Source organism: Siphateles boraxobius, unplaced genomic scaffold (genome assembly GCF_051911475.1).
Source record: "Siphateles boraxobius isolate OS27281-9 unplaced genomic scaffold, OSU_SipBor_1 66, whole genome shotgun sequence".
Classification (NCBI taxonomy): domain Eukaryota; kingdom Metazoa; phylum Chordata; class Actinopteri; order Cypriniformes; family Leuciscidae; genus Siphateles; species Siphateles boraxobius.
In genome coordinates, this window is record NW_027509193.1 from 25,322,803 (window position 1) to 25,344,461 (window position 21,659).

At 38.3% G+C, this 21,659-nt stretch overlaps 1 protein-coding gene across 2 annotated transcripts in view; it reads left to right on the forward strand.

Moving 5' to 3' along the window:
- cacna1ha (calcium channel, voltage-dependent, T type, alpha 1H subunit a) overlaps window positions 1–21,659 on the forward strand; it is a 112,514-nt gene that overhangs the window by 74,451 nt on the left and 16,404 nt on the right. Inside the window, exons 10-25 of one of the 2 annotated variants that reach the window (XM_077213249.1) lie at window positions 2,726–3,081; window positions 11,314–11,465; window positions 12,372–12,557; window positions 12,752–12,869; window positions 13,525–13,680; window positions 15,139–15,226; window positions 15,557–15,765; window positions 16,983–17,360; window positions 19,409–19,509; window positions 19,597–19,714; window positions 19,818–19,886; window positions 19,969–20,153; window positions 20,476–20,602; window positions 20,697–20,822; window positions 21,051–21,140; window positions 21,261–21,474. In XM_077213249.1, the coding sequence (XP_077069364.1) occupies window positions 2,726–3,081; window positions 11,314–11,465; window positions 12,372–12,557; window positions 12,752–12,869; window positions 13,525–13,680; window positions 15,139–15,226; window positions 15,557–15,765; window positions 16,983–17,360; window positions 19,409–19,509; window positions 19,597–19,714; window positions 19,818–19,886; window positions 19,969–20,153; window positions 20,476–20,602; window positions 20,697–20,822; window positions 21,051–21,140; window positions 21,261–21,474 (2,673 nt within the window). The remainder of the gene's footprint in view (window positions 1–2,725; window positions 3,082–11,313; window positions 11,466–12,371; window positions 12,558–12,751; window positions 12,870–13,524; window positions 13,681–15,138; window positions 15,227–15,556; window positions 15,766–16,982; window positions 17,361–19,408; window positions 19,510–19,596; window positions 19,715–19,817; window positions 19,887–19,968; window positions 20,154–20,475; window positions 20,603–20,696; window positions 20,823–21,050; window positions 21,141–21,260; window positions 21,475–21,659) is intronic. The other variant, XM_077213250.1, reaches the window with a different exon arrangement.

A 21,659-nucleotide genomic window follows, 5' to 3' on the forward strand; every position in this document is an offset into this window, starting at 1 on the left:
GTACCTTCTGTCAACATTTAATCACCCTTATGTCATTCCAAACGTGTTTCTTTCTTTTGTGGAACATAAGAGAAGATATTTTGAGAAATTTGGTTTTGCATTATATCGTTTGTTCAGCCCCAGATAATCAAGGCATCTCTTTCATGCCCAAGCCAGTTTTCATTTTTATATCAGTCTGTTGCAGAATGACTATTTGTGGATTTCTGTCAACAGGAGTGTGTACTGCATGTTTACTTCAAATTCACTGCCTCTGCCAGCAGTCATTTTTGATTGCTGCTCGAGTCACCTCCACTTCAGCTCATTACCACAGACTAAAGTGGGCCACGGTGTAAGATTATGTCCTCAGGAAACACATTAGTAAAGAGTACAGCCACAGACATACTCTGATTGGACCGATTAGTTTTATTTAAAGTAGTGAGATCACAAGACCAAGAAAGGGCTTAAACAGAATGCATAGAGCACTGACTTGACTGTGGCTAGAAAAGTAAACTAATAGATTAAATAGTTGAAGTAACTGGTTTTATTGGTTGGACTAGTAAAGTGAAACAAATTAGGTCCAGATATGTGTAATCATTCAAATAAGTGACCTCACAATAAACATTAGGTTAATTGTAAGATCTGTTGATGTTTGAGTTATACGCCAGGCAGAATAAATCATGTGAATGATTTAGATACCATGTTCCTCCTGAGAAATGTCCTCAATCCAGTAGGAAGTAATGCACAACAGCAACAGATAAATTAGCAATCAGGGTTAGGGAATGTTACTTTTAAAAGCAGTTAAGCATTACAAATTGCAAAACATTGAGTAAAACAGCTGGCAGTGGAAGGTCTCTGAGGAGGCAAACAGGTCTACCTGAACCTCCCCGAACTCTCTCCAGATCAGCTGAACCGCCTGGGGGTGGAGTTGCCATTCTCCTGGGAGCACAGCTCGTGACAGGAGATGGCGGGCGAGTTGCGACATGCGACGGGAGTGTAGACCACCTTGTCAGTTGATGTACGCAACGGTTGCAGTGTTGTCCGTACGGACCAGCACGTCCCTGCCCTGCAGAGGCCTTTTTAAGCGGCTCAGAGCGAGATGTACTGCTAGCAACTCGAGGCAGTTGATGTGCCAATGCAGTTGGGGGCCCGTCAACACCCCTGACACTGCATGCCCGTTGTACGTGGCACCCCAGCCGGTGGCAGAGGCATCTGTGAACACCACAGCATGCCTGGACACCTGTTACAAGGGCTCTCCTGGACCAATCTGACCACGGGCTGAAGGTCTGGCGGCACGCCGGTGTGATCGGTGTTACCGCTGCTGCTGCCATATGCCTCAGGAGCCTCTGAAAGAATTTCACTGGGACCGCTGTCCTGCCTTTGAACGTTTTCAGTCAGTTCAGCACCGACCAAGCGCGTTCCTCTGTGAGGCACACTGTCTGTGCGACCGAATCCAACTCCATACCGAGAAAAGAGATCCTCTGGGGAGAGTTTGCTCTTTTCCCAGTTGACCTGAAGACCCACCTTGCTGAAGTGCCTGAGCACGAGATCCCTGTGTTCGCAACTGATCTCGAGAGAGTGCTAGTATGAGCCAGTCGAGATCATGGGAACAAGGGCCCCCTCCGTGACTTTCGAGAAGACACGGGGAGACAGGGACAGCCCGAAGGGCAGGACCTTCTACTGATATGCTCGACCCTCAAACGCGAAGTGCAGACACGGTCTGTGTCGAGGAAGAATCGAGATATGAAAGTACGCGTCCTTCAGGTCGATCGCTGCAAACCAATCTCGGGGACGGATACGTTTGAAAATAAGTTTCTGCGGGAGCATTTTCAATGGTAGCTTGTGGAGACTCTGATTCAAAACTCGCAGGTCCAAGATTGGTCGTAACCCACCGACTTTCTTGGGTACAATGAAGTAGGGACTGTGGTAGCGAAGTAGGGACCTGACCTCATATCAGCTGGAGGGACCGGCTCTATCGTGTCCTTCGCCAGTAGGACTGCGATCTCCACCCGCAAGACATGGGCATCGGCTGCTCTCACTGTAGTGGAGTGGATGGCCTGAAACTTGGCGGGACGCCGGGCGAACTGAATTGCATAGCCGAGCCTGATGGTCCGAATGAGCCAGTGAGACGGACTGGGGAGCGCTAACCAGGCTCGCAGACACCATACAAGTGGGACCAAAGGGACCGTAGGCGTACCCGCAGTGGGGCAGCGAGGTGGCTTTCTTGCTGGCGATCTTACCAGCCTTTCAAAGCATTAACAGCCTTTTAGCACTCACACGGCGCACCTTACCAGCTGTAAAAACAGATTTTTTGTTTTTGCCCAATAGAAAACATAAAAGACAGAGATAGAGAGGAGAGAGAGATCTATCACGCTGCCACGCTGTATCACCCCCAGCAGCCTGGAGAGGTCCCGTTGAAGGCTCGCTCGTCTTGTAAACACTCTGTTTGTAGAGAAAACAGCATCGAAGTGTTCGGCTCCTCAGCAAAAAGCTAAAGTGCAATCACACCTGATGCTCATTATATACCCATGCTGCGTGGCTGAACAGCTGATGCAAATGATTGCACGCCAATGTGCATTGGCTCGTTTAGTTTTACTCGAAGTAGATTGGCGTCTCTAGCGAGATTCCTATTCGTCGGTCACGACGTACATCAAGAGTGACCGACTGATAGGGAACAATAATGTAATGTATTCCTTAATGTATTGAAATGCAGTAACTTGTTAACTGATTGTGTTTTTCCCCCATGTAGGCCACAGTCGTGTGCTGTTGCAGATAGCTGGTGTGGTGCCCACTCAGTTGCTTCTTGAGCTCCTGAGTTGCCCGTATTGCTCGAGGGCCCTGGAGACCATGGATCTGGAGCTTGGTGATTCAGACTACTCAAGATCAGAAGGGGACGTTGTGTACGAGTTCTCCCATGGAGCAGAGTTCAAACCCAGCCGTGTATTCCATCATAAATTACTGGAGAAGCGTAACCGCCTGGCTCAGTTCTGGGAAGACTTCCGGGACCGATTGACACGCATTGTGGATAGCAAATACTTCAATCAAGGAATTATGATTGCCATCCTTATCAATACCTTGAGTATGGGGATTGAACACCATGAGCAGGTGAGTGCAAGTGTGGGTTCCTTCATGAATTTCCTGAACACTTACATTGCTTTAATAGAAATCCTACAAGGATAATGTATTTTTCTTGGCCAAAACCCGAAAACAAGTTATCATTTTTGCACTTCCAGTTCTGTTGCCATGAAGACAATGGGTTTTTAATGGGCTTTTGGTTAAATGCTTGCAATTAGGTCTTTGCTTAACAAAAGCTATATCAAAAAAGATATTTTCACGTTTTATTCTATGTCCTAAAATACATCAGCAATCCCCCCCCCCCCCCCCCCCCCCCCCCTTTAATTAAAGGGGACATATTATGCAAAATTCAACATAATTTGCTGGCAGTGTGTGTACACAACCACCCTATAATGGTAAAAATCCACCCACTAATTTTTTTTATCCCCAAAAATCATTTGCATTTAAAGATACATGTGCAAAAACAGCATGTTTTTCCTTCCACTCAAAAACAACGTGGTGTAATAAATTATCTGTGGGGTATTTTGAGCTGAAACTTCACATTTTCACACATATTACATCTAGTAAAAAGGGGTATAATATGTCCCCTTTAAAGCTTTTACTTGTCTTGAAAAAGACTGCTGCTAAAAACGTAGCTAAATAAGGGCTACAAAGGATGTCAGAGACATGAAACGTCATCACACAGAAACAGGAAAAGTCCTACTCTCTAGTCTGCCTGTACAGCTTTGTTGTGGGTTTATTAGTACGTTCTAGCAAACCATTCTCACTCAAACTTTCAATTAAATGTTTTTTAAATCAAGCCCAAAAGAGTTCCCAGAAGCTGTAGTTCATTTAAACCCTACATTTAGCTTTTTATTTCTGCCTAATGTATTTAGGAGGGTGATGCTAACTTCTAGGTTGGCCTAACAAAAATGTGCCATCACTGTAGCACTCCATATTGATTGTTGTAAAGGAAAAACATAAGGGTGGTTGTTATAATGATTCTGCTATTATGATGTCCCCCTATAGTAAATAATTGTATCCCTTAAAACTCATCTTTAATCACCAAAATGACATATTTTAACGTTTTTTTTCCTGTGAATTTTTTTTATTCATGCCTTAACATAGCTTGGATGAAAACACCACATAGACATATAAACAACATTAAAAACTTGATTTTCGCCACCAGGGATCGTTATAGGGCAGGTTGATTATGATTTCAACTTTAGTTAGTGTGTAATGTTGCTGTTTGAGTAAAAACAACATCTGCAAAGTTAGAGCACATTTGTGAGTCTGCTCAAGCTGTCCGTCTTTGCAATACAGTAAGTAACACAAATGCAATAGCATGTCACTCTATAGGCATTTTACAACAGTTCCCACACAAGCGATTTTATAAATTATCATGACAGAATATGCTAATCAAAGACTTGAAGATAGTTAACTCCACATCAGCTACATAAATTCATCAACTAACCATTCAGAAACGTCCTGTTGCATTCTACATGTTGTCACTTCTTCTTAAATCTCACCATCATTGTCCGACAACATAATAAACATAATAGGCAGAACAGTTTCTGACATTTTAGTGCCTGTCTGAGTGACGTAATCGGAGCTGCTTAAACACACACACAGGCAAGCTCTTGAAGCTCCGCCCTCTGTGCCGGGAGCAGCAGCTTATTTGCATTTAAAGGGACACACACAGAACAACGCGTTTTGCTGACCCTCAAAACAAAATTGCTGTAAAAAATTATATGTGGGGTATTTTGAGCTAAAACATCACATACATGTTTATAAAACATGTATAAAACAGGGCAACAGACTTATTTTACATATTGTAAAAAGGGGCATGATACCACTCCTTTAATAACTGTTAATAAGAAAACAAAAGTAATTTGCAGTTAAACTGACTATAATAATGTATTCCCCAGCAAAATGTCATTGTGACACGAGCAGAGGTTAGCCATTTATTTATTTTTCATTCATAAACAGTGATGAGGATTCATAGCCTCATTGCGCAAACATATTTCCTGCTTACATAACTGTGTTGTGCTGCAATGCACCTCTATCTCTACTCACCATGTTGTTGGGATGTTACTACTCGTGGTTTCGCACCCAATCCTGTGGTTTGACATTTAGCCAATCTGATAGAGGTCTCACAGTAAGGAATGTGTGTGGAAGCAGTACTGACATTTTCTGCAGCTGGTATTGAGGATAATATTGAAGAATTGAGTCTTGCTTATACAACTGAATAATTTTATGCAGGGGGAATATAACACAATTACCTACACTGTTGTAATAGTAATAAATACTTAATCTTGGATTTACAGTAAAGTTGGCCTGATGGCCAACTAGCAGTGTTTCGTTAATTGACCAAAATGACAAGATAGGCTTTTTTTATGCCTTGCAAACAGTAATGTACTTACTGTTGTTGTAAATTCGATTGATTTAAATGTCATCAAGTTTTCTAGATTTCTAACTCAAATTAAGTTTTGTCAAAATTTGGGTTGTGCACAACAAACTGTATTCGACATATTAGGTTATTTTACAAACTGTAAAATGGGTCTCATCGCTTCCGGTTCTGTTTTTTTTGCATGTGCGTCGTTAGAGCCGCTTTACACTAAATTTTTTCTTCTTCTCTCTAACCTTTACATATTTTAATTGAATAAAACAAAAAAAATTAAAAGAACTAGCTAGGTTAGCTGATTACCTTTAAAGTCATAGCTATTGCCGTCAGTTCATGCAGCCGCGGATGCAATGAGACCTGTTTTCCTGTTTGTTCATGTGACGTTCGGCATAAAGCCTATTGCATAAATGGCTTGTGATAAATATTGTTACTTTGCTAAAATGTAGTTTGGAGAGTTATTGGTGTTGAAATAATGTTTAGGTGCTCTGGTAGAAATAAATTTCAGCTGCACCTTGACTTTTTTCATCATTGAAAGAGGAATTTTCACAATAGGAAGCTAGTGTCCTAATAATAGATCTGAACAAACCCTTTTATCTTACATTTAATTATGTGTGATTATATATGATTGATTGGTTGCTCTTTGACTAAAGCGTGGCTTGTTGAATACCAATGCGGGGCCTAGATAGCACATCTGCTTTTAAAGTAAAGTCTTTAATCTTTATGTTACTTTAAAGAACAGTTCATGTTGTCTAATTAACCCAAGACATGAAATAAGGCTCTTTTAATCCTTATTTGAGAAGCAGAAGAGGTGAAAATTGTTAGCAGACATTTGTTATGGTGGCTTTGGGGTTTAGAGACTTCCTTCCTTGGAGATTCTTAGATCAATTTTAAAGAATTAACATGAATTCTTTAGAAAAATGCTTGTTATCTGTCTCTTGAGGAGGGACTACTTTTTTAGGTTGAAGAACTTATGATTATGTCACCAATGGCAATGTCAGTGCTTTACAGTCAGTTAAATGAGTTATGCTTTTGAGTATGTCTAATAGTAGCACATTTTAAGAATCTATTTATGGCGCTGTCTGCTTGCTGCCTAGTCTTCGATTATATGTGTATTTAATGTATAAATATCTTTCCAGTTTGAAATTATTGTTGGCATGTCACAAAAGCTGATTCCATTACAGAGTAAGAAAAGGTTATTACAAGGTTATATCACTACTGAATCTTTATTAATTGTAATTTTCACTTTGTATTGTAATTGCAACTTTAGTTTTCATCTGATGTGGTAAAAAGCCTTCATAGTCCACATGCATTAAATTAAAGAACAAAAATGTATGATGTGATAAACAGGATGTTTACTGGGTAACTGCCGTTATTTGAAATCAATTGTTTTAAGGCTTATCCATATAGGTATTTGTTCAGTTCTGTCAGCTATTGGGAAAAATTGTCACCAGTAGTAACTGAGGGAGGATTACAGTAATGAGATGAGGCTGGGTGCATTGATCTATGTACTGAATGCTCTTGGCATAGTGGGGAGAAAGATCAGCAACTCAGCAGAGTCTCTGCACGCTCGAGTCAATCAGCCACCTAATCGGATTTACATGGGGCCACTGACCGTCTTCATTACTGCATCAGTCAAAGTCACCCCACTGAGATAACTGTTCACCCGATCACTTAAGATACATGCATGTCTTGACTGCACATACTGTTTTTCCCTTTGATAAATATTAGACATTAGGCTGAGGGACTGACATGAAATTCTTTTGGGAAGTTGACATATCAAACAGTGTGATGTGCTATTCTTCCTTTAAAAGTATTTTAAAGCCATTTGTAAGTCATTTATTGCCTGATTCCCCTGAATGTTTAAACACAGTGACTCAAAACATTGCTCTGTTTGTTTGAACATCCTGACTAGCACAACATAGCAACAGTTGCTCAACCAATGGCACGAGTTTGGCACGATCTGTTTCTGCCGCCAATGGCAGTGCTTTGGTTTTTGGTATTTCCGATTTGATTTTCATAAATCATTTATTATTATTATTATTATTGTCATTATGCGTGAAATTTTTCATAGCATCATATTAATTAAAAGACTTATTTTGTATGTTCAAAAATGCATTTGTCACAGTGCAGAAAATTTGCTAGTGGCAACAAAAATGTGAGTATCACCAAAATAGCATTATGCTACATTAATTACTGTTAGACAACTTTATTATAATAATATCTTCTGTACAGCTGTCTTACAGCTGAAATTGTAGATGTTTCTTAATTGATGAATTGTGCAACTTTAACACAGTTATTTTCCTGTTTATTACACCATGTCTACACCAGATCCGATAAAAGCATATTGGACCCATTTTAATCAATGATGCGGTACACTGGATGCGGCGCGGCACGACACAGTCACAATAAATTCCCAACAGTAAACTGATGCCCCGTTCTATATCTGACGTACTCCAAGCTCTCGAGCTACTTCTGATACAAAGGACAAATGAATTTGCAACAGTCGTGGATAGATACACTGTGGATAGCTTCTATATGTTGCATCGTTGCATTCAAATCCATACAAAAATATGTCCATAGACACATTATGCATAATCTACTTAGCTTCACCCAGAATCTTATCATCACACATTTATCTGTCACATCATGCCGTGTTTATCTTGAGATTGTGCTGGTCACTGATTGGTTTAGAGCTGTGAAATGATGAGCAGCATTATCGCAAATAGCTGTGAAGTCAAAGACAGTGTTGTTGTTTTTCATTCCTTTTGCCTTTTCTGAGTTGTTCTGCACTCAAGAGATGTAAAAAAGAAGAAGTGGGAATGTATGCTATGCATCATGGGAAATTATGGAGGAAGGGGGCAATAAAGGTTGCAGAAGCCAATTCCCTCTGGACTGTCCTCTGCTAACATCACTCTCTTTTAGTCTGTCATGTTGCCGCCACTGAAAGCCCAGTGTCCCAACATGCATTTTCACTGTCATTGCTTTTCCATTGCTCTGTCCAGCAAATGTGCTTGATGCAGCAGCAGTGGGAATTTGTAGCTTTGCACTCAGGCAGACTCTTTTCAGGAAAGCTAGAATGGATATTCGTGGTTCAGTCGAAAATAAAAAATTTCATCATTTACGCACCCTCATGTTGAAAAGGACATTAAAAGGGTCTTCAAAAAGCCCCCAAAAGCAGTATAAAATATATAAAAATAGTGCATACACTATATTCCAAATCTGAACTCATGCAATATATTTGTGTGAGAAACAGACATTCACTTACATTGATGTTCACTGATAATTTTCCCATTCGGGTGGTACATTAATTGCTGCGATTATTGAGGATCATTAAGTCATTGACGTCAAGAACCGAATTAGTCTGATTTGTGAACAAATCCTTCAGACCACTTTTATATAGTCGATTAAGTGATTCATTTTTCTGACTTAAAAGCGAACGATTTGTTCACAAATTGAACAGCGCCACTTCTCTCATAAACTCATACCATGGTCCAAGGAAATCTCGGGTGGATTTTATTTTGGTTGTATGATACTTTCATACACACAGTCCTTTTTTGTCATGATGAAAGTTGACAGCCCCTGCCCTCATTGCCTTTTATTATATTGAATAGTGGTCAGGATATTGTTTTGATATTGATAGTGTGTGATTGTGAAGCATCCCTGGTTTTGTTGCGGGGGATGAGCTATAAGGTCTGGGGAGGAGGGATCAACAACAATACAATTGTTTGATATCTTAAAACTAGACATGAACTGATCATCTCTGTCACTGGAAAAAAGACACGCCATTTTGTTGGGAAAATTATGCACAGGCTTGAAGATTGTGTTTAGAATTAATCACGACTGAGCTCAGGCTATGGCACTGCATAATGGCATGTGTCTCACTCTATGAGGAAAATTACACTAAACTATGTTTTTGCCCCATAGTATGTTTTATGAATCTGTTGCTTCAGAATTGTTCTGGCAAATTAGCATTACATTTTATTTCAAGCCAAATTAGAGTTAACACACTTCAACAATCTTGGCACCTGAGGTGGTGTCCACTGCTGGAATAATGATTCACAAAGCAACCTGTTTGACACGACACAAGCACATCTGTTTATATTTATGTTGCATAAATTGTAAGATTTAAATGGAAATTTACCCACTGAAAATGTGACTACCATCTGTTTTATGTTGACACTGCTAGCTTGTATTAGCAGATATTCTGTTTTTTTGTTTATTTCTTGTACCCGGCAATACCAATTAGCCTACAAATAGCCTACAAAATCTGTGATGCTAAAACTGTTTAGGACTACAAATTGATGCCTGTTAGGGGGAAAATGCTCGTCTAATCTATCATTGCAGTACAAGATGGTATAATGAAAGGTCTTAATTTTTCTTTTACTAATCCATTTCTAATCTGTTGTTCCTGGGTAACAAGTAGTCTGGGGAAGTGGCATATAAATATTCATGAAGTACATTGATTAATTTATGTAGCTCAATGCAGGCACCATAGACAGTGGAGCCCCCTAGTGGTGGTTTGTCAGCACAGGTTCTTTTACTTCAGTTATTTACAGGGTAGGAGTTTATCTTTGCAAACTAATTCAATTATGAGTCAGGTAGGTATATATAACCTACTGAATATTTGGTAATATAAATATACTTAATTGGTAACAATTTACAATACGTTTTGATTCAGCTTTCTGTACTGGAATCAGGATCTATTAATGAACAGCAATTTACAGCATTTGTTAATTTAGATGATGTTAATTTATAAATGTATCTTTGTTATAAAGAGATATGTCTTAAATGATTGCATAAAACTTTCAAGTTTAATGGGTTATTTCAATTTGTTTCTAGTGATAATGTGAGCTGTTTAATTAAAATAAAAATTAATTAATTAAAACTAAATCCATCATAATATAATCCCATGGTGGGAACCTCTAAATGGTTCTAAATATGAATGCGTGACAGAATACTTTAAGGTCCGATATACCTTTTCTTCTAAGAGTGTAGATTAATAAATACTGTACTGTATTGTTTGTTGTTATTTCATTATGTGCAATAATGCATTTTTATGTGTCTGTAAAAGTGTCAATAAGGCGAGAGAGTGATGTCAGAAGCAGTGAAACCTTAATGTATGCGGTTTTATCTTTCTAAATGGAAGTGTTTAACGTGATGACTTTCAGTTTGCCCATAGCAAGGGCGATTGTCTAACAGTTTGACATATTGATTTTATAACAGTGTGTTAATGTGAACAGTATCCAGGTGAATTCTAAGGGGTTGCTGCTCTTATAATGGGCAGCAGAACTAAGAGGTTCATATCATTTCTGCTTCCTTTAGAATGCGTTTATTGATTTGCTCTGTGCTAAAGAATCGAAGAGTACATTGGTAATTCTTTAGTCACAAGAGTTGGTACAGTCAGCATCAGCAAATGTAAGAAGACTAATTCTCTGGCCTCTATTCTATTTTAGAGGTACTGTCCGTCTGATTGATGTGTTGCTTCGCTCTCAATAAAAGAGCTTATAATGCTTTGGGTTTGATTTTGCTTATCCAAGCTCAGCGCTAGGGCTGTTTGTGTAAAACTGAACAATTGTAATTGCTTCGTAAGTGTGCTGAAATATCTTTCTCATTTGACCCAGAGGTACTGTACTGTGTTTACATAAACGCTCCATTTATCGTTTGAATGTGCTCAGTAGTTTTGCAGGCCTCTGTTCATATACAGTACTCAGTACACTGACTCATGCCGTTTCACGTGATGTTGTGAGAGTAAAGGTGTGTGAAGGTACCATTATGAGGGTCAGTAAATAAGGTCACTCACATGTTGTATTCCCAGCAGTATCTTGGCATGACTTTGGTCTGCAGAAGGTAATGAGATGTGGTTCTGTTTCTTCTCGCAGCCCACGCAGCTGACGAATGTTCTGGAGATCAGCAACATCGTCTTCACTAGCATGTTTGTCCTTGAAATGCTTTTCAAACTGCTGGCCTTTGGTACCTTCGGCTATATCAAGAACCCCTACAACATCTTTGATGGGATTATTGTAGTCATAAGGTAAGATCTGTTATATATCTATGTCTATATTCATATCCTTGCTGGAAAATCTAGCATAAACCAGCATGAATCCCATGCAGGTCTTGGCATTCAAAACATTCAGTTCCTTATGCTGGTGACCGGCAATGCTGGATTGTTCAGCAGGGAATTATATTATATATTTAATAGATTATATTGTAAAATTCAATTGATGGAAAATTTATAAAATACTTATCAAATATACACTACTTTTTTCACTACAGAAGTTTTCAATGATTTTGAAAAGAAATATCTTATGCTCATCAACTGCATTTATTTGATAAAAAAATACAGTTAAACAGTTATATTCTGAAATATTATTACAATTTAAAATAACTGTTTTCTATTTTAATATCATTTAAAATGCTATTTATTAATTTGATGTTAAAGCTGAATTTTTAGCATCATTACTCCAGTCACCTGATTCTTCAGAAATCATTCTATGATTTGATGCTCAAGAAACATTTCTTATTTCTTATCAATATCTAAAATATTGTATATTTTTTTGTAACATCATAAATGTCTTTACTGTCATTTTTGATCAGTTGAATGCATCCTTGCTGAATAAAAGTATTTAAAAAAACAACAACAAAAAAAAACATCTTATTGACCCCGAACTTAGCAGCGGATTATAAAATATTTTAATAAAATTATCATTAAAGATTTTGTGATAAACTTTTATTGATTTAAAAAAATTCATGGACATGTTACAGTGTGCATCCGCTACCCAGATGCTATTGCTGAAAGATAGTAGAACATTTTAGCTGTGCTTCTTGTTAATATGTTTTACAATATTTTACATAAGCAATGTTGAGGTAATGTTTTTTTTTCATCTTAACTATTCAATATATAAACTCCTTAAATATAACCATGTGTTTCCGGTGGCAGTGTGTGGGAGATCATAGGGCAGGCGGATGGGGGTCTTTCAGTGCTGAGGACGTTTCGTCTCCTGCGTGTACTCAAACTGGTGCGCTTCCTCCCTGCACTGCGCAGACAGCTGGTGGTGCTGATGAAGACAATGGACAATGTGGCAACATTCTGCATGCTGCTCATGCTTTTCATCTTTACATTCAGGTGCAGACCAAACCCACACCCTCTGTCAACCAGTTAGAACCGAGCTTGTTGCACAGTGCCACCAACACTATAGCTAATCTTGACCGTTTGATTTAGAAAACACTGTGCTACATTAATTAGATTTTATTGAACGTGATTATGCAATTATCCGCTTAAATGTTTATACATTTCATTTTTATTGACTGTCAATACAGCATTCTTGGAATGCATCTGTTTGGATGCAAATTCAGCCAGAAGATGGAGAATGGAGACACCATTCCTGACAGGAAAAACTTTGATTCCTTGCTGTGGGCCATTGTCACTGTGTTTCAGGTCAGAACAGAAACTATGCTAGCTGTACATAGATCTGTCCTTACTGTCAATGAACAGATTATAATTTTTTTCATACTTTGAAATATTGACATATCAGATGTAAAGTGTGTTTTAAGTAATTGCTTATCTTTGTCAGGTTAGAGTTATTTATATTATAAATATGTGTACATCCCATAAACCAATTTATTAACTTCATATCTATATCTCGAGCTAAAATAGTAGCTAATGTGCAGCTCCCTACAATGGAAAGCATCAGCATCATTTTGCATCAGCAGAATTACCTGAATTGCTGAACCTGCACTGTATCTTCCTACCATGCGCATTAACAGCTATTCTCACTAGATTATCGCAACACCATTTTGTGGTTAAAAGAGACTTAATTGCTTGACTGGGAAAACCAATTACTTTTACTTCAGTAAGGAGCTGAACTCTGCATAGTTTGTACAGTATCATCACAAAACACTCTTCAAATTGGAGCTACAGCATCAAATTCTGCATTAATTTCCCCACTGTATAATTCAGATACAGGAAAACACATGCACAATACACTACTCTATTGCACATCTAATAATATGTCACCGTTTTTTCTTTTTCTTTACTCAGCCCGTTCTCTGTCCTCTGTTTCTCAGACAAACTGTTTGCGTGTGTTTTTCAGATTCTGACTCAGGAAGACTGGAACGTGGTCCTCTATAATGGAATGGCTTCCACCTCCCCATGGGCGGCTCTTTACTTTGTGGCTTTGATGACTTTTGGGAATTATGTCCTCTTTAACCTGCTTGTGGCCATCTTAGTGGAGGGGTTTCAGGCAGAGGTATATAAAAAAAAAAACTTCTATTACAGCTGGCTCATTTACAGTATTTTGTTTATATTTCTTAAGCATTTGTGCAAAGTAATTGCTTTCTGCAGATAGTCTGGGGAGTTGAACTTCATTGCTGTTAGAACACTGCAGTCAACATAAGTTTTTTTCAACTTTACATTAAATAAATAAATAATGCATTAAATGAAAAAAAAGTAAAGAATGTAAACTGTGCTGCAAATAACTGATTATTTTGGTTTTCATTATTCTATAGATTCATGGTTTTAAAAAAAAATGTACATCCTATAAACCAATATATCAACTCCAGATCTAAATCTAGTACTAAATATGTAGTTAATATGCTTTTAATAAAACTTGGCTGCCTATGCAGAAGAAAGGCGGAACAAATTCAAAAGATATCGGTGCTACCTGACTAGAGAAAACAGAAAAAAGGCTGTCATCTTTCCTTTTGCTAAATAAAACTTCAACACCCATAATGCACTGGGCATGTAGCCATCTAAGGCCACTCCCACCAGTCTGCATACAATTTTCAGTGATAAACAGACTCTTACAATAACTTTTCTGTTAATAACCCTCTATCAATCCGACTGAACGAGGCCGGGGATACAAAAATGCCAAACTATAATATATCGTTTTCAATAAAGCCCTGGAGCTGTCAAAGGTTTTTGCTGACAAATACACATGAATTTCTCAGTCCAGGTAACAAGGAGTAAACGTTGTTCATTCACTCCTACTACAAACATTGCAAAAATACAAAGTGGGTTGGAAAAATGCGAAGCTACACTTTAAGAAGCTTGTGCTGCTTTTTCACGACCCTCACAGCTTGTTTTGTACATTTAAAGTTTACATTATATACAAAATATAATTTAAATATTCAATAGAAATTAAATCTAACACACTTTGTTAACTTAATTTAAATTTACAGCTAAATATGTAACTGATATGCAAAGTCTTCACCCTTTGAAGAGGGTCAACCTTTGGCACACAAGTTGATCTTGTGCTACAAACATTTACAGAATTTGGCTTCTGAAGGATGCAGATTTTTGCACAAACTAAGTAGCTGCTTTCTCCAGATAGTCTGGGGAGTTTAACTGCATCGCTGATAAAGTGCTGCGGTGTTTGGCCCATCTGTCATCCCGGGGACTGTGTGAATTGTGAGCTTGTTATTAGCAGGTGTAAACCTGCAAAGGCTAAAACAAACACCAACTTAACACAACCCTAACCATATTTCTAACAGAGTAGCAGGGCACGGAGAATACGGGCACCGCAGCTGTCTGTATGCACAGCAGGCTGCGACTGAGTGAAGGGCAGTTTGTTGTTGATGCCAGAGGCCAGCATCCTCAGAGAGAGCGGTTCCTGTTTGGCTTCACTGCACCCTGAATAACACTTTAGTGGGCTGAGCGGTTACTGAAACACTGTGAGCTGTCCACAAAAATCTCTTGTGCTTTGCAGGGAGATGCTAATAGGTCAGATGCAGATGAAGAGAAGCGATCTGTGAACTTTGAAGAGGAGGAGAAGATGGGGGAATTACGAGCTTCAGGTTACTTCCTTTTTCACATAAAATGTTATTGCCTGGTAACAAAAAATGGCTTTTATGCACACATTCACACTTTTTTACACTTCATAGATTTTCCTTATTCTTAGCCTGATCATTCAGAGTGAAATCCTTTAAGACCCATTACAGTGGGCAGTGGTCCTCCAGAGCCACATTAAAGTCAATGCGCATCCATTTCACATAAATTAATCTACTGAGGAAAATGCCCTTTTTATGCTCTTCTGCCATGCCATTGTTCCTGGATAATCCATTTTACTTGTATTCAGTGAATGGTGTTGACTTTCATTGAATAACCTCTTTCATTTTCACCAATAGAGTTGAAGATGTACTCTCTGATGATGTCAGCGAATGGGCATGTGGATCCTCGTGGTACTTTGCCACCTCCAATAATCATGCACACTGCTGCCACACCCATGCCCACTCCAAAGAGCTCTCTTGGCCCGGAGTCAGTGTTAAGTTTGACTGAGTCCAGGCGGGGCAGTGGGATCTCGATAGATCCAAATGCTTTTGATCAGAAATCCCTGGTAAGAGAAAACGAAATCAAATGTCAACCTTATGTACATTACAGTGACATCACAGGTAGATTATTTTAGCGTAAAATAGTTGAAAAACGGTGAAAAATGTCATAAGGTAAATTGATATCATAATTTAACTTTTTATGACATAGCTAAGTTTGTTTCAATTGAGACGTCATGTAGTGTGGCTCCCAAAGTTAGTGATATTTATTCATTGATAATTTATTCATTAATACTTTTTACCTTGAAAATAATGATTAAGATGTGTAAATGTAACTGGTTACGTACATTAACTATGTATTCAAGTTGTAAGTTGGAAAACATGATATCACTATCTACTTGATGGTTACACCACATTACATTCTTAGATTCATTTAAACTTTCCCTGAAATGGTATAAACGTTTTTTTAAAACAATATGAACCCGACATTAATACAAAGAGCTAATTTGTACGAACATGGCACACATTTTTAAACAAATTCTTTAAAGATTTCTTTATTGTGGAGACTGTTATTTGTTATTGACTTAAACCTCGAATGTAATGTCACTTTGTATAAATGTGACTGCCAAATTCATAAATGAGATTTATTTTATGTTGTTTTTATTTCTCATTGCTATTAAGGGGCATCACTAGGCCCTTTTAAAAATACTGCTGTGGCCCACTAAAATCATTTTCTATCACACTGGAGATTGCTTTATACAAACCTGAAAATAATTATCCCTAATAATATTTCAGAAATCAAATCAATTGTGTTTTTACAATCATCTGAACAAAATCAGAACAATCCTAGTTTTGCTAATAAATGACCCTTTTGATCTAATCAGTCAAATTTTCTGATTGTTTGTGAATCAGTTTGATTCATTCATATAGTTCACTCACACATTGAATCCCTTGAAGCAGTTTTCTCACACAACAAAAAGTGTTCTGGATACACTGGAAATGTACGTACAATCCATCGTAGGAAGCCAAAGTTTTAAATTTCTTCTATCGTTTGTCAATGACAAACCAGCTCTTTATTGAGCATAAAACTTATGCATGACTATGTACTGCGGGTAAAGCAAATTTATATCCATACAAAACAGTATCAAAAAATGGGGACACATATTTTGATGCCCCAGTACTGATGAAAGGCAGTAGTACTTAATTGAAGTAACAAGCAATATGTGTAACATAAGCACTGTAATGTAACATCTTACCAGGATAAAATAATCTTTTACTTACTCAGACCAGCCCAAGAAGATCTCCATGCCACCCCCGTGGCTCAGGCAGTAACTGGGGCAGCCGCAGATCCAGCTGGAACAGTTTAGGACGGGCGCCGAGTTTGAAAAGGAAGGACACGTCGGGGGAGAAGGAGTCTCTGCTGTCTGGAGAAGGCAGGGGTAGTTTTGACGTCGAGGACCTGGAGGGTGACAAACTGGCCAATATCAGTGGGGGCTCGCTGCAATATCCCAGCTCTCTAGATATCCCTGAGCTGCCCCAGACCCCCAGCTTCAGCTCTTTGGGAGAGTACCACGACTGCAATGGAAGAGGCCTGCATGTACCCACTGACCTGTACACCAGCCTGAGCAAAGAAGACTCCATCACAGAGGAGGACATGGATGATGTAAGTCATGGCTTGTCACTGGAGAATCACACCTGTGCTGTGCTGTTTGTTACAGTCAGGCATTGCTTATGACTTGTTTTTCGAAGATGTCTTCCTAGGAGTTTGTTCTTTTGAGGAGACTAATTATCATTCTGTAATTGATTCAGCACGGTAGTTTGAAGGCAGTAATTGTTTTTCTTGGTGGGTGGAAATGACCTTTATTGGTGTAAGTGTGATGATATCTCCTCACTCAAGAGGCCTTGTCTTAAAATTGAGTTTCAAGTGCTGTGAAATTAACAGAAACAATGGGGCTACGATAAAGGCCCACATACTAACAACAAACACAACAAGTCAAAAGTCTGGACATACCCACACATTATTTATTATAATTTATTTTTACACATTTTAGAATAGTAGTACATTTTAAAACAATATATACACTACCGATTCAGATTTGCCATCACAGGAATACATTACATTTTAAAATATATTAAAATAAAAAAATGATACTTTAAATGGATAGTTCACCCTAAAAGGCAAATTAAGTCATAATTTACTCACCCTGGTGCTGTTGTAATGCCATATGGCCATCTTAATAATAAATCTTGCTCGCACTCATTCACATAATGAATAGCGACCAGCATCAAGCTTTTTAAAAAATACGCAAAAGTATGACAGAATGGCATGCAACACGTGCCGTATATTCCAAGTGAGTAAGTGAGTAATTTATGAATTTCATTTTACAGTTTTCATTGAACTACCCTTTAATTGTAATAATATTCCACAATATTACTGTATTTACTGTATTTTTGATCAAATAAATGCAGCCTTGTTGAGCATAAAGATACTTTTTTTCAAAAACCCAAACTTTTGAACCATAAATTATAGATTATTAAGTCGCCACAGTTTGTCTAGTTTCTATTTTGCACATTTTGTTCATTTACTTAATTAAATACTTTTAAGCAGTACTGAAGGACAGTGTTGGGTTGCATTTGATGATGAGATTAATATTTAATGTAATACACCATAATATCCAAGTTTTTTGTTTTTCAAATAACCTGCATGCATTACTTTTCTAATTTTATTGATAAATACAATTGAAAACCCTTTCCTTTTGAAATAGAAGATAAAATAATAATAATAGGTCGGGGTGTAATAGTAGGGGTTGTAATATCTGTGGACATATTATTTAACTTTTAAAAGTTGCATTTTAATTCATTAAAGTTGCATTTAACATTGCATTACTCATAAACATCATGTTCCTCAGCATTGGGCACTCGTTGTTTCCTGTTGATGTTGTTTTAATTCACTATCTGGTCAGCTTAACCATTAATATTAATAAAAAAAGATCAAAAAGTTTAAGACGATGGGAAACAATTGTGCCCAAACTTTGACTAGTTCTGTATTTCTTGTTAGCTGGCAGATTTATTGTATTGTATTTTTTTAGGCTGTTCGAGGAAACCAAATTGCATGTGTACATTTGTCTTCATGTTTCTATTATTTCTTGCGGAGGAAATTTGAGTTATGCATCATGAAGGAATCTAAGTTGTTGGGGGGAAAACATTTTAAATTGTTGTTTAAAAGGTGCTGCACGGCGGTGAAACTGAAACTGCATAATGGGGTGCATAAAATGTCCATAAAAACAGCATAAATGTGTCAGTGCTGGAAATAATCTATAATGATTTCCCACAATTGTATTACAAGCTGCATAATTACAGCTGCATCATGGTGTCATTTCTTCAAGTTGAACCATCTCTCTTGCCAAGTACCTGGCAAATCAATTAGACATTGAGACAAAGTGGATTTTAATTGCGCAAAATCTATTTTCCGGAAGACACATTTGCAACATGCAAAAACAGTTAGTTAGTTAAATGGTAATTCATCACATTTAAACAAGCATGCATTTGAATCCCTATTTATTAATGTATTGAATCAAGACCATTAGACTAATGCTTATAACAGAGGTTCTTATCTACCTCACACACTTTAAACTCCTGACAATTTCGAGCTATAGTAATTATCTGTAGTTCTTGTTCAATATGCTGACGCCTCTCTCTTGTGTATTACAGAGTTTCTGTCTGCGTCTCAAGAGGACATTGGAAGCATATAAACCTAAGTGGTGTAAAGATCATGACGACTGGTCCCTTTATCTGTTCTCTCCTCAGAACAAGTAAGTATTTTCCATCTCCTCGCATCTGCTGACCAGTTTGTTCTTTTAAAGTTTCACGTTCACTTCTGCTATATAATTCTGTCCTAGGTTTCGGATAATGTGCCAAAGGTTAATTTCTCACAAGATGTTTGATCATGTAGTCTTGGTATTCATCTTCTTAAATTGCATCACTATTGCTCTGGAAAGACCCAACATCCAGCCATCTGTAAGTTTGCTTAAGTGAAATCTTATCCTTTGCCTCTAATATTTTGAGATTGTCATGCTTACTGGATGTATGATACAGTATGTCATTTTGTTTTTCCCTTCAGGAGCGAATGTTTCTCAGTATCTCAAATTATGTTTTCACTGTGATCTTTGTTGCTGAAATGACTGTGAAGGTATGATTTTGTATTTTCTTATATACAAGGAGCGTTCATTCCACAAAACAATTGCACAGACGTGATATGGCTTGTGTTAAAGGTGGTGGCCCTTGGCTTCTGCTCCGGGAAGCACAGTTATCTGCAGAGCACCTGGAATGTTCTGGATGGAGTGCTGGTCTCTGTCTCTCTCATTGACATTCTGGTCTCTCTGGCTTACACTGGTACAAACCGAATCTTTGGCATCCTGAGGGTTCTCCGCCTGCTGAGAACTCTGCGGCCACTGAGGTGAGTCAGTGAAAGGTCACAACATGCCTGACTGAGGCAAAATCAATCAATGAAATCCGCTACAGAGTCATTGCTCTAGTTAGGAAATAAACTCAGGTCAGTTATGTGGTTGCATTATCTCTCAAATCTACGCGCTTCTCATTTACCGATTCAACTAAAGCTTGGCAGAATTAAGTTATTATCCTTGCAATTTATTTCAGAGGTAAGACCAAGCGGTGGTTTATCGACCTTAAAGGTCAACCAGTCTATTGTACCATTACATAAACGTTACTGCAATCCAAACAGGTTGAATAGGTTGTGTCTTTGTTTTTCACCTAAATAGAGTGATTAGTCGTGCTCCTGGACTGAAGCTGGTGGTGGAAACGCTAATAACGTCCCTGAGGCCCATTGGGAACATTGTGCTGATCTGCTGTGCCTTCTTTATTGTCTTTGGAATTCTTGGAGTTCAGGTAATTACTTCAACTGGAACACAATACATGCTTTTCAACAGAAATATGAGGGTGCTTTTTTGTTATAACATTGCATCGATATTATCTATCACAGCTCTTCAAAGGAAAGTTTTACCATTGTGAAGGTAGCGACACCAAAAACATCAGCAATAGGTCTGAGTGTCATGATGCAAAGTACAAATGGATTCGAAGAAAATACAACTTTGATAACTTGGGACAGGTAACTGTTATTCACTAGACATTATTCATTGGTTTGGACACATTGACGCATAATAATGTGATTGGCTGAGTGAGAAAGTGAGGTGATGTCGCCTTTTCATTTTTATAGGACCTCCAGAAAATGTTTTCTGCTGTAATTTGTTTGAAATGATTCCCCAAAATATCATTATGGTCCCTGCAACTGCACTGAATGAATCAGGGTTTTGCTGGCTCTGTCTCTCTTCCGCAGGCTCTCATGTCACTGTTCGTGCTCTCCTGTAAGGACGGATGGGTCAATATAATGTATGACGGGTTGGACGCTGTCGGGGTGGACCAGCAGGTTTGGATCTGCTTTGCTCATTCTGGCCGGTGCTGTTTCAGTATTTATAAATTCACATGACTTTTCTAATTTGTCATATGATGGATGTGTCCTCTATCTTCCTGTCCTTCACGCCTGCAGCCTAAGCGCAATCACAACCCCTGGATGCTCCTCTACTTCATCTCTTTCCTGCTTATCGTCAGCTTTTTTGTGCTGAACATGTTTGTGGGAGTGGTTGTGGAGAACTTCCACAAGTGTCGTCAGGACCAGGAGGAAGAGGAGGCGCGCCTCCGCGAGGAGAAGAGGCAGAAACTGCTGGAGAAAAAGCGCAGGAGTAAGGAGAATTGCGGGTCTGGTCGGTAGTCTATTTTTCTGAGCACTGCCTGCTTCCAGAGCCTGAGAGAGAAAGCTAGAGAAAGATTTTTTTAAAAGACAGAAGCAGTCATAAGGCTGAGTAATAATAAAAAAAAACGTGCACATTTTTGCACCGATCTGATGTCAGCCTTAGATTGTGATTGACTGCAGCATGTTCCTGCATGA